Source organism: Elgaria multicarinata, chromosome 18 (assembly GCF_023053635.1).
Source record: "Elgaria multicarinata webbii isolate HBS135686 ecotype San Diego chromosome 18, rElgMul1.1.pri, whole genome shotgun sequence".
Classification (NCBI taxonomy): Eukaryota; Metazoa; Chordata; class Lepidosauria; order Squamata; family Anguidae; genus Elgaria; species Elgaria multicarinata.
The window spans coordinates 17,364,911-17,383,556 of record NC_086188.1 but is presented as its reverse complement, the minus strand read 5'-3'; the positions used below and the strand labels follow the sequence as shown (position 1 = coordinate 17,383,556).

General features: G+C 47.4%; 1 protein-coding gene across 1 annotated transcript in view; it reads left to right on the top strand.

Annotated features, from left to right (window-relative positions):
• BICDL1 (BICD family like cargo adaptor 1) overlaps window positions 1-18,646 on the top strand; it is a 90,747-nt gene that overhangs the window by 13,077 nt on the left and 59,024 nt on the right. Inside the window, exon 3 of the mRNA XM_063144224.1 lies at window positions 1,227-1,442. Within this exon, the coding sequence (XP_063000294.1) occupies window positions 1,227-1,442 (216 nt within the window). The remainder of the gene's footprint in view (window positions 1-1,226; window positions 1,443-18,646) is intronic.

The window sequence follows — 18,646 nt, the reverse complement described above, 5'->3', positions numbered from 1 at the left end:
AGCCTCTTGGCCACTGTGTGAACAAAATGCTGGACTGGATGGACTCTTGGACTGATTCAGTATGGCTCTTCTTATGATAAAGATTGCCATTTGGATGGCTGAGCTCCTGCTGAACTGGCTTTGAACCCTTACAGCTGAGGGGGAAGGACAAACGTCTACAAGGACAGAAGTGGATTGATGCAAAATATGTTCTTAAGGCCATTTCGGCTGCTCTCCCTTTGTTGTTTCTTCTTCTTCTTCTTCTTCTTCTTCTTCTTCTTCTTCTTCTTCTTCTTCAAGCTGGTAACATTTCTGATTGCATCTGTATCTATCTGCAGGCCGTTATTGCTGCAATCAATACTACACTTCAGACAACACATCAGTCAATGCAGTGTGAAAACTCCACTCAACAGTGGAGTTTTTAGGGGGTTCTCCCCACACAACGTGTTCTAACTCCACCATTGTGTGACTGGGGGCTACCCTGGAGTTGAGTTAAAATCCATCCCGGCGTTTGATTGACAGTTCCTCCACTCTCTCTCCTCTCCCTTTCCTCCTGACGGTATCCCATCAGCTATTGCTGCAAAACCCCAATCCTGGCAGCTCTCCTAGAGTGGCGCTCACTCCTTTCACCGCTCTTGCCAGGGAACTCTGTAGCCAGTGGGAAAAGTCAATGCAATGGAAAACACCACTGAGCCCTCCATACCACACACCACCCAACAGGTGTGCAGGAACTCTCCTCTGCACAGTGTGGATATTCTGTGTGGAGTATTTTCCAAAAAAAACCACACACCCCAAACCCTCCATCATTGGGTGGAGTTTTTCTGCCAGACAACACATTTCTCAACAGTGCTGTAACTGTTCAAGACTTTTCTCTTCTCTCAGGCATTTAGCAATATGTAATTAGCCTGGCTTTGTTTTGGTATGATTTTGTGGTTTTAAATTTTTGTAAATTGTTTGTAAGTGTTTTTATCCTATGTAAAGGATAAAAGCCAGAGAGCCTTGGCTATGGGCAAGTATGCAAATTTTAATAATAATAATAATAATAATAATAATAATAATAATAATAATAATAATAATACACCGTGGAGTTCTAAAACCATCGTTGAAAAACATGTTGTCTGAACTGAGCCTAGGAGGATGCTTTTTAAAAAAAATGGCAGGTGCATACTGGCATAAAGCCTGAAAGTTGGTAACTATAACATTTTGACTTCTTTCTTTCTTTCTTCCTTTCTTCCTGTGTCCTACAGCACCTGGAGCAAGAGAAACATGAACTCAGGCGACGATTTGAGAACAAGGAAGGGGAATGGGAAGGGAGGGTGTCCGAGCTGGAGAGCGATGTGAAACAACTCCAGGGCGAACTGGAGAAGCACCAGATTCACCTCCGAGAAGCCGACAGAGAGAAAACACGGGCCGTCCAAGAACTATCTGAACAGAACCAAAGACTCTTGGATCAGCTCAGCCGGGTGAGTCCTTTGTGAGAGCCGGGAATGGAAGGAGGAAAGTGAGACCAGGGTTCAAATGACTCTTCAGAGCTCTTTGTCTTTTCTTTGAGATCTTAAAGTTGATGCTGCAGCTCCTGCTTAGGTTTTGTGGTTGGATAGTTTTATCTGTACAAGATGCACTGCAAGGCAGTGATCCCAAATGTATGATGCTTTTAACTCCTATCTGGCCCCCAGGAAATCTATATACAATTCTGGTCATCACACCTAAAAAAGGTATTGTAGAACTGGAAATAGTGCAGGAAAGGGCAACTGAAATTATCAAGGGGCTGGAGCATATTATTATTATTATTATTATTATTATTATTATTATTATTATTATTATTATTATTATCCTGTCTCTCCCTCTGGATCAAGGCAGGGAACAACATTGAATACAAAAATATTAAATACATAAAACTGATTAAAAACATAAAACCAATACATTATTAAAATCCTAAAATCTTTTAAGACATTTCAAAATTCGACTGGGTAGGCCATCTACCCTATGAGGGATTGTTTAGCTTGGAAAAAGGAGATTAAGAGGAGATGTGATAGAAGTGTATGAAATTATGCATGGTGTGGAGACATTTTTCTTCCTCTCTCATAATACTAGAACCCAGTGTGGTCATTCCATTGAGCTAATTGGTGGGAGATTCAGGGCAGATAAAAAGAAGGACTTCTTCACAAAGTGCAGAGTTAAACTATGGAATTCACTACCATAAGAATCATAGAATCATAGAATAGCAGAGTTGGAAGGGGCCTACAAGGCCATCGAGTCCAACCCCCTGCTCAATGCAGGAATCCACCCTAAAGCATCCCTGACAGATGGTTGTCCAGCTGCTTCTTGAAGGCCTCTAGTGTGGGAGAGCCCACAACCTCCCTAGGTAACTGATTCCATTGTCGCACTGCTCTAACAGTCAGGAAGTTTTTCCTGATGTCCAGCTGGAATCTGGCTTCCTTTAACTTGAGCCCGTTATTCCGTGTCCTGCACTCTGGGAGGATCGAGAAGAGATCCTGGCCCTCCTCTGCGTGACAACCTTTTACGTATTTGAAGAGTGCCATCATATCTCCCCTCAAGTGCTTGCCACCAATTTGGATGGCTTTAAAAAGGGATTGGGCATATTCATGGTGCATAAGGCTATCAACATCCGGTAGTCCTCATGGCTATATGCTCCCTCCAGTATCAGATGTAGTATGCTTATATACACCAGCTTCAACTATTGGGCGGTATAAAAATGTAATAAATAAATAAATAAATAAGGCTATCAATGGCTACTAGCCTTGGTGGCTACATGCTACTTCCAGTATCAGAGGCAGTAAGACTATGTACACCAGTTGATGGGGAACATGGGTGGGAGGGTGCTGTTGCACCATGTCCTGCTTGTGGATTTCCCGTGAGCAGCTGGTATGCCACTGGACTAGATGGAGCCTTGGCCTGATCCTAAATGGTGGTTCTTATGTTCTTAATCCAGTCATTCTTTCCAGTAGTCTTTGCTGCCTGCTGATGGGTATTGCAGGTGGCTGAGCGTCTCATCTTGGTTTGATTTGGCTGACTGCTTTCTGGAAGATTGAAAGTCAATACAAAACTGTGCCATGGGAACACCAGACGTGTTTTACAACTGCAGCAATCAAGAAGCTGACGTGTCTCCAGATGACAGTGGCCTCGTTAGCATGTAATAAGCCAGAATGGTGGCAAATGCAGCAAGGAGTCTTGTGGCCCCTTAAAGATGGACGCATTTATTCTGGCTTCAGTGGGCACCATCCACTTAAGCTTTCATGGACGCCGTCCGCCAAAATTCTGCCTTATTGTTCACAAGAAGCATACTGGTCCGTATTGCCCAATCGCTACTGCTGGGCTCCTCCAACCAGCAGGAAGTGACTACACCCGTGTGGTGTATTGGCTAGTGCGTTGGACTGGGAATCAGGAGATCCAGGTTCTAGTCCCCGCTCGGCCATGGAAGCTCGCTGGGTGACTTTGGGCCAGTCACAGACTCTCAGCCCGACCTACCTCACAGGGTTGTTCATAGAATCATAGAATAGCAGAGTTGGAAGGGGCCTACAAGGCCATTGAGTCCAACCCCCTGCTCAATGCAGGAATCCACCCTAAAGCATCTCTGACGTTGTTGTGAGGATGAAATGGAGAGGATTAGGTGCTGCGCCTTGAATTCCTTAGAGGAAAAAGGCGGAATATAAATGAAATAAATAAATAAATAAATAAATAAACGAGCAATTTAGAAACTCAAGCCTGGAGCTCAAACCTGGGAGTCCCAAGATGGCCATTTGGTCCTTTCTGTGTGGATTGTCTTTGTGAATTGCTCACGGGCTTATGCTGACATGGTACAGCCGGCCATCTTGGCCTGCTATCTTGGCCTTCCATCTTAGGTTCAAATGGGAGAGCTGTCCCTTTGCTACATTTAAATCAGAGGTGGTGAACCTTAGGCCCAGAAGCCAAATTTGGCTCTCCTGGGACCCAAATGCTGCTCTGTGGGGTTTCCAAAATTTATTTATTTATTTATTTGTTACATTTATATACCGCCCCATAGCCGAAGCTCTCTGGGCGGATTACAAAAGTTAAAAACAGTAAACATTAAAAGTATACAAAATTTAAAAACATAAAACTAACAGTATCCATTTAAAAACAACAGTTCTGGGGGGCCGTTAAAAAACAAACTACGTTGTTAAATGGTGTTAAATGCCTGGGAGAAGAGAAAAGTCTTGACCTGGTGCCGAAAAGATAACAACGTTGGCGCCAGGTGAGCCTCATCGGGGAGATCATTCCACAATCAGGGGGCCACCACTGAAAAGGCCCTGTCCCTTGTTGCCATCCTCCGAGCTTCCCTCAGAGTAGGCACTCGGAGGAGGACCGTAGATGTTGAGCGCAGTGTATGGGTAGGTTCATGTCAGGAGAGGCATTCCATTAGGTATTGCAGTCCCAAGCCATGTAAAGCTTTATAGATTAAAACCAGCATCTTGAATTGGGCTCGGAAACGTATAGGCAGCTAATGCAAGTGGGCCAGAATTGGTGTTATATGTTCGAACCTCCTTGTTCCAGTTATCAATCTGGCCGTTGCATTTTGCACAAGCTGCAGCTTCCAAACCGTCTTCAAAGGCTGCCCCATGTAGAGAGCATTACAGTAATCTAATTTGGAGGTTACCAGAGTATGGACAACTGAAGCTATGGCCCTGCCCCCTTTGCCCTGCCCCCTTTCCCTATCCACCAATCGTTTGTTGTTTTCTTTATCTTTTGTGTTACTTTGTGTAGTTGGGGGAAGGGATTTTTGTGGGTGCCCTTTAGCCGTGGACCCCACCCACGGCTACAATTTATTTATTTATTTATTTATTCATTGCAGTTTTCTACTGCCCAATAGCCGAGGCTTCCTGTGCAGTTCACAGTTAAAAGCATAAAACACAACAAATCCAAACATAATATAAAAACTTTAAAAAATACCCATGTAAAACCAAAACAAACCCGGCAGCAGGAACAGCCCAGGGACAGCCTGCGAGAAAAGATGTGTTTTCAGGAGGCGTTGAAAGGATGCTCCATTTTCCGCCTCCCAAACCACACGAGGGAGAGTTTTCCAGAGGGTGGGTGCCACTACAGAGAAGGCCCCGCTGTCGATGTTCTTCATGACAGCATTCCGTTCATTTTGGAATGATCAGCAAGACCTCCTCTGAAGAATGCAACGTCTGAGATCTTCTCTGAAATTGTATTTTGTCCTTGTGTTTGAAAGAGGTTTGACATCACTGGACTAAACTAACCAGGAACTCTTTAGGCAGCAGAAAGTAGTGATGGCCACCAATTTGGATGGCTTAAAAGGGGGTTGGATGGATACCTGGAGGAGAAGGCCATCCATGGCTACTAGCACTGATGGTTGTGTGCTACCTCCAGTATTCGAGGTTGTGTGCATCAGTTGCTGGGGAACATAGGTGGGAGGGTGCTGCTGTACCATGTCCTGCTTTGTTGGTTCCTGGTCAATAGCTGGTGGGCCACTGTGTGAACAGAGTGCTGGACTAGATGGACCCTTGGTCTGATCCAACATGGCACTTCTGATGTAACACTTCATGTCACGTCCGAACTGGGACCTCTGGCCTTTTGCTCCCCTAACAAGGTGGAATGGTTTGTTCTTGGTTTATGATCTCTGGCTTTTTGGGGGAACTACAAGCCAGAAGAGCTGGTTTGGATGTAATGCTAAGCTTTTGCTTCCTGGAGAGTGCCTGGTTGGTTTAGCCACTTCCATTGACAGGAGGAGCCTAACGGGAGTGATTGGGTAGCATGCAGAACTGTGCAGCTTGTGAACAATAAGCCAGAACCCTCCTGTCATATTGGCTTATTGTTATGAGCTAACAAGGCCTTTTGTCTCTGCTTCTTTCATGGCCTTCCGAGACAATTGCTGTCATTATTTGCAGGAATGCATGGTGGAAATGTTGGCGTTCTTTTCCTTAGCAAATAAAGTCAGTTTTATTCAGCACAATGGTTTCCGGTATTAAAGTTTAGTTATGTTTACAGGAGCAAACAAGGTGACATCCCTGGATGTTTGGGGATTTTGCTTTAGGCTTTTTTATTTTTTTAAAAAACACACCTCTCCATTACACGAATGCTTGTCTGGTAGCTGTAACAGTTGTGGCTGGCAGGTCAACAGAGTTCTTGCTGTGTAACCCACTGCGTTGTTTTCAGTAGATTCCCTGTGGACAGGGCTCTCTCTGTGTGTGTGTGTGTATTTCTGGATTTTGCAGGGGTGTAAAAATAAATAAATCTGGCAATGCGTACAGATTAAGTGTCCTGAGAATTTCAGCTTCTTTCTTTTCTTCTTCTTCTTCTTTTCCAAGCAGATTTTTAGCCCTTTGGTCTGCAATGCTATGATTGAAGGTGTGTGGGCAATGATTTGAGCCAACGTTGGTATTATTAGGTAATTTTTAGACCCTGGACGTAACGGTCTTACATGCCTCTCTCCCCCACCCCCCAGTGAGGCATGTAATTACATGTTCCTGGTTGAGTTTTGTAGACTTGGAACATAAGCATTGCAGAGATTCACCATTCGTCTCTCTGGGCCATAGAAGTGAATGGATCTGGTTCAAGTCAGCATGTGCAGCCTGGGGTGGAAGAGGCTAGGCAGAGATTCACCATTAGTCTCTCTGGGCCATAGAAGTGAATGGAGCTTGACCAACTCAACATGTGCAGCTTCGGGTGGAAGAGGCTAGGCAATGTCTAAACTGCACTTAAAGAGATCAAAGTTCTTGGCCAAGAACAAATGGATTGCGAAATACAGGGGTGGGGAACCTCAGGCTTGGGGGGCCAAATCCGGCCCTCCACGGTTCCCCAGATGGCCCCACCCCCTTTCCCCCAATCACTATTTGAAGCAACCTCTGCAAACAGAAGCCAACAAATTGGGAAGCTCCACAAAGGATGCAATAAGAGCAAAAAGCAATGGAATAAGCCAATGTTTAATGTTTTATTCCACAACATTAAAACAGTTCCAATGCGTTTCGGGCCACATGGAGACCCTTCTTTAGGGAAATTCGTTGTGCTTGTTCATCAGAGTCCAAGCTCCTGTGCTCTTTTTGTGCAGGTCCCCCCCCCCCCGCTCTAGAACATTGAAATGCCTCTCCTCAGGCTAACTTACCAGCAGGAAGCCATGTAGTGGCACCATTTGTATTTTTGGCCCTGATCCTTTTGCCTTTGGCCTCTACTCACCACTAGAATATGACCCCTAAGAGTTTCTGCCAAATTAAACTTGGCCCAAGCAGTGAAAGTGGTTCCTCACCCCGGGCTACAACTTCTCCCTACAACATGGAAGCGGTAATTGGAAGTGAAATATTTTGGCCCTCCTGTGCGGGTTTAAACCCTGGCATCCCAAGATCTGTCTGGAAAACATCTGCCTGAAATCTTGGAGAGCTGCTGCCAGTCAGTGTTGACAATACTGGGTTAAATAGGTCACTGGTCTGACTCCGTATAAGGCCACTTCCTTTGTTGTTTGAGTTCTTTATCTTTAAACCAGACTTGGACTGGATAGCGTTTCAAACAGAAGTCACTTTCAAGTAGAGGAAAGTCCTCTGTAAAGTAGGACACACAGCCAACCTCGTTGCAGGGCATGGAAACACCTCTGCCTTAAGCCTTGAAGGGGCTACTTGGAGTAAACCTTTCTGGGCTACTAGATGCAGCTATCAGAGTTCGAACAAGAGTTGGTTGATCATATTACATCAAACGTGTACCAGTCTTACTGGTTGCCTATTTTGTAGTTGGGCTCAATCCAAGGTACTGGTTGCAGGCCTGGCCCTACCATTAGGCAGAGTGAGGCAGTTGCCTCAGGCGGCAGATACTGGATGGTGTGAAGAAGGTAGCAGTGGCTACCTCCTCCACACTTCTGCTTTTTGGTCTTATTTCATTATTGCTTCAGAACACCAGAAGAGCCATTTCTGGATCAGACCAAGGGTCCAACTAGTCCAGCATCCTGTTCATACAGTGGCCAAACAGCTGCCTACGGGGAACCCATGAGTGCAACAGCAACCTCCCATCCATGTTACCCAGCAACTGGTGTACGTATTTTTATGGCCTCTGATACTGGAAGTATCCTCAAGATTGGATTACTGCAATGCGCTCTATGTGGGGCTGCCCTTGAAGCTGCTCCGGAAGCTGGAGCTAGTGCAGAATGCTGCAGCTCGGCTGTTGTCTGGAGCTGCCCCTTTCCAGCATGTAACTCCTCTGCTGAGGGAACTGCACTGGCTGCCTATTCGCTACCGGGCCAGGTCGAAGGTTCTTGTACTTGTGTACAAAGCCCTAAACAACTTGGGACCAGGATACCCGAGAGAGCGCCTGCTCCCTTACCAACCTGCCCGGTCACTGAGGTCATCCGAGGGCCTGCTCCTGGTGGTTCCACCTAGATCCATCCTCTCCGATTGGAATCCACCAGAAGAGTCTTCAGCGTGGTGGCCCCCCTCCTGTGGAACTCCCTGCCTCTGGAGGTCAGACAGGCACCAACCTTGTACTCCTTTCGGCGCCTCCTGAAAACATCTTTATTCCAAGAAGCCTTTCTTTAACATGCAGCCTTGGGTTTCTGATTTTTGCTTCTTTTTAAATTTTGTTTTAACTGTTTTATTCTGTTTTTATTTTCATTTTACCTTGTGCACCGCTCTGAAATTTTTCAATGGGGAGCGGTATATAAATATTCTAAATAAATAAATAAGTAGCATGTAGCCACCAGGAGTAGTAGCCATCTCCCCCTTGTAAAGCCATCCAAATTGGTGGTCATCACTATGTCTTGTGGTAGCGAATTCCATAGTTTAACTATGCTCTGTTTATCTTCTTTCTTACATTTTGTTAGAGAATTCTTTTCAAAAATCCCTTCTGTTTGACCTCAGTGCCTTGTTTCCCATTTCAAAGAAAATCTAGCCAGGCTGTGTTGGGGAGTGCATTATGTGCAGACTAGTCTGTTGTCAATGTGTCCCTCCTGGCATGCTCAAACGTTCTCATATTTTTGACTGATGATTATAAACGTTGGACGGGAGAGGATCTTTCCTCGGCAATATTTGGGCAGGTCTTTGGTTGCTAGAGGGCACCATACAGGTTTACCTCTTGTTGCAACAGTGTCCCCAGATGCAGTGTTTTACTTCGTCCCCATATAGGAATGAATGAGAACCATTCACTTGTATGGAAGAAAGTAAGTGGGTCTACTCAGGGAGAGTGTTGGGATGGAAGCTCCAGCATCCTTAGCTGTTTAGGATCAAACCCACTCGTATCTGCATAGCCTCATCATTTGGTTTTGTTGGTCACATGGGGATGTGGTGGAATTTTAGGAACTGGCATGTAATGTTCCCTTTAATAGCGAACTCAGGTGGTGAGTGTCAGCAGAACTGGAGTCAAAATGGGACCGCTGTACCATAAAAGAGGTATTTGTAGGGGGACCCTAACCCAATATGGTAGCCCTCCCTCCCAAAAAACCCAACGAACAAACCCAGACAATGTTAAGGGTCAGTTGAAAGAGGAAAATGGAAAACTGGTGTATGTGTGGAATGGAGTATCCTGGAGGAGAGCGTTGCTGGAAGGAAATTTGAACAGGGCCACTCCTGTTAAGAGGGAGGATGTACTGCAATGTTTTGTTGACGGCCCTGTGTGTGTGAGACAACACATTAAGTGATGGGTTGTTCGTTGAACCATGGGCTAGTGTGTTGTCTGAACGTCTACAGGGTGGCTTGTTAACCACACTGAACAACCCAGCAACAAACCATGGGTTCTCAGGGTGGCTTGTTGGAGAAAGATAAGCAACACTGCATGGTTAACAAGCCAACCTGGGGAAAATGTCCTGGGTTCAGCTGGGTTTGCCTCCATCTGTGGAAATTCCATTTTGCTTTCGTGGCTGAGAGAGAAAGAGAAATGGCGAGAGGAATAGAGAGAGCGCCTCCCTTCAAATTTGTCTAATCTGCTTAATAAACCATTGCTCCTTCTGTAGCCAAAAAGGCATTATTCAGGCACAAGAGGGGGCATCTGCAAGTTTGGGAGAACCCTGAGTTTTCCAGAGGTACCCAAAAACCCTTTAGGGGGGAAATCTAACAGGGGGGAACCCCACCCCCCAAACAACCCAGTGAAATTGCTTGCTGATTGGCTGGCTGACTGTGAGGGCAGGGAGTTTGTTGCTTTCGATCTTGCTTTTCCCATCCTTGGACTCTTGCATCCCTCCTGTCCCCAAAGGCACGGGTTGACGTGTGTACTTTCCCCTCATTTATTCCTCTACCAGAACAATCTGGGTGGCGCTTTGCGCAGCCCTCCTTTGCCTCAGGACGATCAATCTCAACCGACGCGGCTTATTTGCAATTTCCAGAGCGGATGCAGGAGCTCCGTCGCTAGTTGCTAGGCGACCGTATATCACAGTGTCCCAGCCGGCTGCTGTTGCCTTGGTAACAAGACGGTGGTTCCTGTCTCTCTCTTTTTGCGATGGCGTTACGGTGAGACTGCAGATACGGGGGAGACACAGCAATGACGTCTGAAGTGGCCATTTGGGGGTTACCTGATGTCCCTTTTTTTTAAAAAAAAGAGAAAAACATCTGCAGGACTAAGGACATTATACGGAACTGTCTTTTTTTAAAAACAAAAAAACACAGCTATTTTTTATTGTTTAGTAACAAAAAATAAAATGCCGTATTTCGGGCATCAGAGATGCAGCTGGGCAATTTTAGGCCCTGAATTTAATGGCCTTATGGGACCCGCCTTTCACTAGCTATGTGTATTGCTTCAGTTGTGAAACGCACAGTTAACATTTCTCTCCTCCTTCCCATCCGCCATTCCACGCTTTACAACTGCGCCTACATTTCGGATACCTTAGAGGGAAACGGTTTGCCAACCCTGATTTTAAGAAAAGAAAGCAAGGAATGCACCGAGAGTGTACGACTTTGCGTTTTCGGCGCCCTTAAATCATAACAGCATCGTGAAAAGAGGATTAAAATGGAGTTTGCTTCCGTTGCCCTGATACTAAACACATTTACTTGGGAATAAGCACGATTTTGTTGTAGAAAAGGATGGTACTTTTTTCAAGTACAAAGCATACAATAAAACGAGCACAGGTACCCATGTACTTGCCCAGGTGGCCACCACTCCACCCCTGGCTATAAAATGTTTTGAAAAATGCATTGAGCAGTGTTAGCCCAGGTAGGCCCTGGGTGATCCTGGAGCTTGGCTCTAAGTTTCAGCCCTATCTGCCCTACTGTTAGGCATATTTCAAAACGTCCATCTGTTGTTCAAAAGAGAGGTGTCAACTCAGGCACAAGGACAAACCTCCTGAGAGCGCATATGCCAGAAGGCATTAGGAAAGACCTTCATTATCGCACAGCAGAGGTAGCTGTGCAAACCACAAACTTTAAATCATCCCTACTTTAACCGTTCTCTTCCACAGCATTAATTCCTCAAAGTAAATGCCCTTCTTCCTAAGTAGATATGTCAACTGTCCCGCCCTAGATAAAGACAATCAATTTCAAGAGGAAACACCATCAGTCAATTACTCTCTTTTTTTGTTGCACTGCGATGGGGACTATTTTTAGTAGCTTCCGCTTTTATCAAGCGTCTGTTGATGTCTGATTAATATTTGAATGAAAGATGGACTGATCCTCACGTTTAGCTTTTGCTAGGAAGTGTGCTGGATCGGCTTCATTGAACCATTGTCAAAAATAGTTTTGCTTCAGGGCCACAGAGGACAGAGACACAATCGAGGCATTTGCAAAATTCTTTTTGAATACTATGAGAATAAGGTCTCTCCAGATTTGATTCTGCTCCATACTTTTCAAATCTGTATGTAATTTTGCCCTGCTCTCGTGCATGTGTAATGTCTGGTTGGTGTCCGTAATAAAGTTGATGATGAGAAATAGTTTTATAAGAATGTCTCTAGGACAGCTGATGTTTTGGACTACATTTCACAGCATTCCTAACCAATAGCCATGCCGTCTGGGGCTGATGGGAGCTGAAGTCCTGCATTGAGCAGGGGGTTGGACTCAATGGCCTTGTAGGTCCCTTCCAACTCTGCTATTCTAGGATTCTATGATCTGGAGGATACCAAACTGGGAAGGCTGTTCTAGGAACAGAGGGACACAATACAGCCAGGTTAGGAAGGGTTTTGTAGAACTGGTTTGAACATGAGTCTTGAGCATAGCACCCTATTTGCAAACCGCCCAGAGAGCTTCGGCTATAGGGCGGTATATAAATGCAATAAATAAATAAATTCGTGGACTGAGAATACTTTTCTAAACTTCTCAGAAACATTCTGCAGATCACAACTGCAGAAAAGGCAGGCCCTAATGTAGGGTGACCATATGGAAAGGGGGACAGGGCTCCTGTATCTTTAAGAGTTTTATAGCAAAGGGAAATTCACAGGTGTATGCATGCAGCACCTGGTGAAATTCCCTCTTCGTGTCAACAGTTACAGCTGCAGGAGCCCTGCTGTCTTTTGTGTCTGGCCAAGCAGGCAGGGCTTCTGCAGCTTCAGCTGTTGCGATGAAGAGGGAATTTCTCCAGGTGTTGCGTGCGTACAAAGGACACCTGCTGAAATTCCCTTTTCTATGCAGCTGTTAAAGATACAGGAGCCCTGTCCTCCTTTTCATAGGGTCACCCTACCTGATGTCAATGGCCTGCTGGCAAGATGGACATGCCTCTCCTCTTCACCACTGCAACCCGCATGTCCTCCCGTCCCTGATTCTGGCCCAGTCGTCGGTGGTGGTAAGAAGGAGGAGCAGGATATGCCACGGACTCCTCACTCCCTAGCTCTCTGCCTGTCAAGCCAGCAAGCAGTAGCCATGATGCGAAAGAGGATATGGACTGAGAGCAGCTGGTGACAATGGTCATGAGAATGGGCTGGGCCCATTGAGGGTGTCTTACCCAGGTGCCCTCCAAAACCTGGAGCTGGCACTACCTCCAAAAAAAATGGAAAAAAGAAAGGCCCATTCCATGAAAGCTTTTTAGCAAATTTGAAAGGTCAGGTCTGGTCATTCTTGTGAATGCAGGCGTACCTAGTGTTCTGTTTGGCCTGTATTGTTTCATTAATCTTCCAGGTTCTTGACAATCACAAGAGGCCCTTGCAGTGTGAAGGGCTGTTCAGTGAACAGCTTACATTAGAAGTAATCCTGTTTTAAAAATAGCTTTAATGCACGGTAGGGGGTTATTAGAGAGCAACGCGGCTTTCCCCCCTGCCTGTCGTGGAATTTGTTAAATGGTGATGGTTTTGTTTCATGGGCGATTCCCGCATGGTTGGCTAGTTGGCCCGACTTGCCATCCGGATGCCGCGTGGGCGGTGCGGTGGATAAACAACTTGGTACCAGGAAGTTTGAGAGGGGGCCTTCTCCCTAACTGCGTCATCAGATGAGGCTGGTGGCTCCAATTTCGGTCGGGCTGGGAATCCGTTCTGGGCTTCAGTCAGAACCAGCCCGAACTCTAAAGGAGCTATCCAAGGTGCTGAATCTGTTTTGGGGAGAGGGCCCAGCACGTTGGTTAGGGTCCTTTAGAGGTCTGGCTAGTTCTGACTGAAACGCAGGATGCAATCACAGCCCCACCATAATCGGAGCCAGCAGCCGCCACTGGATGAGGCACTCCTGGTGATTCCGCGTGGACCTGCGGTCCATTTGAAGTCCGCTCTGAGTTGAGCCTTCATCCTGGAGTCCAAGGAACCTCCATGATCTGTTTGTGTATTTATTTATATCTTGTACTTCATCGGATTTATACACTGCTTTTATACACTGATTCCTGAGTGTTGGACAACACACACACACACCACACACAAATCTCAGAATTAAACATGTTTAAAAATCAGGTTGTGCCAATGAAGGTATGGCTGAGGTAAGGCTGGTTCAAATAAAAATGTCTTCAGTAGGCACCGAAAACAAAACATCAACAGGCAGGGAGTTCCACAGAGAGGGGGCCGACACAGAGAAGGCTTTGCTCTGAGAGGATTCCAGTTGGCCAGCCCAGTGGAGGCTGGTGACTCCAATGCCAGTGAGGCGGTGAATCCACTCTGGGTTTCAGTTAGAACCAGTCAGATCACTAAAGTTGCTATCTGGGGTGCTTAAGACATTTGAACCGCAGGCCCACAGAACACAAATCTAAATGAAATTTGCACATGCCAATTTACATCTATATATGCTGTTCTGTTTATTTTATTTATTAGCAATCTTTTCATAAGAACATAAGTGCCCTGCTGGATCAGACCAAGCATCTATCTAGTCCAGCACTCTATTCACACAGTGGCCAACCAGCTATTGGCCAGGGATGAACAAGCAGGACATGGTGCAACAGCACCCTCCCACCCATGTTCCCCAGCAACTGGTGCACACAAGCTTACTACCTCGAATACTGGAGATACTGCACAACCATCAGGACTAGTAGCCATGGATACCCTCCTCCACCAGAAATTTATCCAACCCCCTTTTAAAGCCATCCAAATTGGTGGCCATCACTACATCTTGTGGTAGTGAGTTCCGTAATTTAACTCTGCGCTGTGTGAAGAAGTCCTTCCTTTTATCTGTCCTGGATCTCCCACCCATCAGCTTCATGGGATGACCCTGGATTCTAGTATTTTGAGAGAGGGAGAAAAATGTCTCCCTATCCTCATTCTCCACACATCATGCATAATTTTGTACACCATTTCTCAGATTTTGAGATAATTACTAGGATTTATTTAAATTTCTCAGAAGGCCAAGCCAGCTTATTAATTTCCCAATTCACTGCAAATTAAAGAGATTCTTTTGGTCTGACCCCTTCCAGATCCTTCTGGATCAGTAGTTCCTCTTCAATTGCAATTAATTTTTTGTTTCTTGCTGTCCAACCTCTCTTTCCAATGTGTCTTTCTTTCCTCCAACAGGAAAATTGCCTCCATCCCATGCAGTTAAGTTTAAAAGGAGTCAATGGACACTCAGGGCCCGGGGAAATAGAGTTAAGGTCATGGCCTCATGGGCCCAGACATACCAGTGCTTGTGCAAACACAAACTTTTGGAACCCAGCAGATTCCAGTACAGTTTGGCCTTTGCGGGAAGGATACCATATCAGCTGCCTTAGTGGCTAATGGGAAGGAAAGGCTGATATATAAATTCCCCCTTCCCATCAGCAGGGCCGGTGCTACCATAGAGGCCACTCAGGCGGCTGCCTAGAGCGCCAAGCTAAGAGGGGCGCCGGGCACAGCACTCATGTGCGCTGGCTGTGAGCCATGCCAGCCTGAGGATTCAGCTGGGCCTGGGCGGGCAAGACGGCACCCCGCGCCCGCCCAGCCAAAGCGAAGCCAGGGACGCTGGGGTGGGGGTGGTGCGGCTCCATGTTCGGACTCCCGGAACACGCCTGGAAGAGAGAGAGAGAGAGAGAATGTATGGGTGAATGGGGTGCACGGGGTCTTTGAGTGAATGCATGTGTTCAAGCGTGTGTTCATTTGGAGCGAGTGATACTGTGTGTGTGTGTGTGTGCACACACGTGTGAGTTGGGGGGATGATTTGGAGGTGATGTTTCTATTAAGTAATGCATTTTAGACCCATAGACATTCCTTTCCAATTTGTTTGCTATAATTGGCATGCCGTATTTCTTGCAGTTTAAAACAAATTTAGCAGTTTCAAGTTTTGTGCTTCTTGTTTTTTGCAGGAAACATATGTTCTTAAAAATCAAAGTTGGCATTTTTGGGGGAGGGGGCGGGTAGGTGAAAGTAGCTCACCTTGCCTAGGGCGCAAAATAGTCTGGCACCGGCCCTGCCCATCAGACATGTTTCCATATCCAAACTTTATGGAAACGGGGACAGAAATCCTTCTTAAAGGTGTCAGAGAACAGATGGCAGGTGGCTTAGAAGTCCCCGTATCAGGACTTTAATCGTATTAACTCTGAGCATGTGCAGGCCCTATACACTTGCAGGCATTTTTTTCGCCACCACTCTGCACAAGGAAGAAACAGATGGTCACTCACCAGATGACACATGGCTCTCTCTCTCTCTCTCTCTCTCTCTGTCCCTCCACCTGTCCGCATTACAGTGAACAAAGCTGCTGAGATCACATGTGCCTAAGCCACTTTCCTGGGGGTCAGCAGCTTGTTTTCAGAGCCCCTTGCCCTGAGCTCATCCATGCTGGCCCTCAATCCATCTGCCAGGGGTAGAGCCAGGTAGGGACGAAGTTGGGGCAGGTTTTCCTGCACCAAATCATACCGCTTACCTTGGATTCTATCAGAAGATGTAGTGGGTGCCATCAGTTCCTGGAGGAGAAGGCTATGAATGGCTACTAGTCCTGATGAATCCATGCTACCTGCAGTATCAGAGGCAGTAAGCCTGTGTGCACCAGTTACTGGGGGACATGTTCTTGCATTCATGTGGGCTTCCGGTTGGCCACCATGGGAACAGAATGCTGGACTAGGTAGGCCTTTGTGGACTCTCCCTCACTGGAGGCCTTCAAGAGGCAGCTGGACAGCCATCTGTCAGGGATGCTTTAGGGTGGATTCCTGCATTGAGCAGGGGGTTGGACTGGATGGCCTTGTAGGTCCCTTACAGCTCTGCTATTCTATGATTCTATGATCTAGCGCAGTGGTTCCCAAACTTTTTCAGGTAACCGCCCCCTTGGTTCCACAAAATCGTACCCAGTGCCCCCTACCACGCTGGCTGCAAACAGAGGCATTCACTCTCTTTTCCCTCCCTCCCTTGGCAAGCTTGGGGCAGGTGCTTCCTATTTAAAGGGGCTGTGCTCCTCTGGATCCTGGTTGTCTGGGTGCCTGGGCTAAGCAGCAGCCGGGCGGAGGAGCTGAGAATGAAAAAGGGGCCATGCTGCATGTGGCCCCTTTAAATGGGAAGCACCTGCCGCAGGCTTGCCGAGGGAGGGAGAGAAAAGAGAGCGAACACCTCTGTTTGCAACCAGCGTGGCGGGGCACACCAAGCAGGGTATTTGGTGCTTTTGAAACATTTCAATTCACCATTAAAAGTACTCTTCTTAAACGGTATTAATACATGTGTGGATTCTTCCCCTATATGGCTTGGGACCAAACTACCTTCTCCCATAAAAATTAGGGGTGTGCACGGACCCCCCCGCTCTGCCCCGTGGGCTGATCCAAAAATTTCGGATCGGCCCGCTCCACGCCGCTCCGCCCATACTCCGCTCCTCTTCGCTGCGGAGCTCCGACTCCGAATTGGAGCTCCGCAGTGGAGGAGAGTGGTGCCAGGTAAGGCCGGGAGAGGAGGGGGAGGTTTACCGGGCCCTGCCGCCGTCGCAAGTGCGGCTGAGACTTCCTGGTTGAACCGCGGGCTCAATTGAAGAAGCCGACGGACCGCGGATGGAGGCAGGTAAGGCCCCCTCCCCCTTGGTCCCTTACCGGGCTCTGCCGCCGTTGCCGCACGGGTGGCGACAGCGGCAGGGCCTGGTAAACCCCCCCACCCTCCTCTCCCGGCCTTACGTGGCACCACTCCCCTCCACTGCGGAGCTCCGATTCGGAGCCGGAGCTCCGCGGCGAAGAGGAGCGGAGTATGGGTGGAGCGGCGCAGAGCGGGGGGTCCGTGCACACCCCTAATTTTTATGGGAGAAGGTAGTTTGGTCCCAAGCCATATAGGGGAAGAAACCACACATGTATTAATACCGTTTAAGAAGAGTCCTTTTAATGGTGAATTAAAAGTGAATTAATGGCGGGCCCAATTGAAGAAGCCGAGGGACCGTGGACAGAGGCAGGTAAGGGAGAGGAGGGAGGGGGGGTTTACCCGGCCCTGCTGCTGTCGCCACATGGGCGACAGCGGCAGGGCCTGGTAAACCCCACTTACCTTTCCGGCGGAACTCCGGATCGAGGCGAAGGATCCACCTTCACCTCGATCCTCTTCGCCACACTCCGCCGGCCCCCCAATCCTCTTTGCCTCTGCCTTAAGGGGAGGCAAAGCACCCCGCTCCACTTCTAATTCGCTGGTCCGATTAGAAGCGGAGCACATCCCTAATAAAAATGTCCCTGGGGTTTAAGACCTTCTGGAGAGGCGCCTCTTGGGAAAGACCACCTCGAGCGCCCCCCTGCCGCCCCCTTGCCTATTAGCACCCCCCTGCCACCCCCTTGCCTTGTAACACCCCCCTATGCAATCCCACCGCCCCCAGGGGGGCAGTACAACCCACTTTGGGAACCACTGTTCTAGCGGGTCTCTTCTTACATTTTTTTCAACTGTTCCTTGTAGGACTTAGTTTCCAGACCTCTTACCTTCTTGGTCACCCTCCTCTGGACACGTTCCGGTTTGTTTAAGAAGTTTGTAGACAAAATGGAACATCTCCAGAGGAGGGCAGCGAGCAGGGTGAGGGAACTGGAAGCAGAGTCCAGCGGCCAAATTGATAACCGGAACCAGAAGGTTTGAACATATAACACCGATTCTGGCCCGCTTGCATTGGCTGCCTATATGTTTCCGAGCACAATTCAAGGTGCTGGTTTTAACCTATAAAGCCTTACACAGCTTGGGACCACAATACCTGATGGAACGCCTCTCTCGACATGGACCTACCCATACACTGTGCTCAACATCTAAAGTCCTCCTCTGAATGCCTACTCATTCCCATCGAGGAGATTATTCCATAATTGGGGGGCCACCACTGAGAAGGCCCTCTCCCTTGTTGCCATTGGCAACAAGGGAGAGGGCCTTCTCAGTGGTGGCCCCCCAATTATGGAATAATCTCCTCGATGGGGATCGCCTGGCATCAACACTGTTATCTTTTCGGTGCCAGGTCAAGACTTTTCTCTTCTC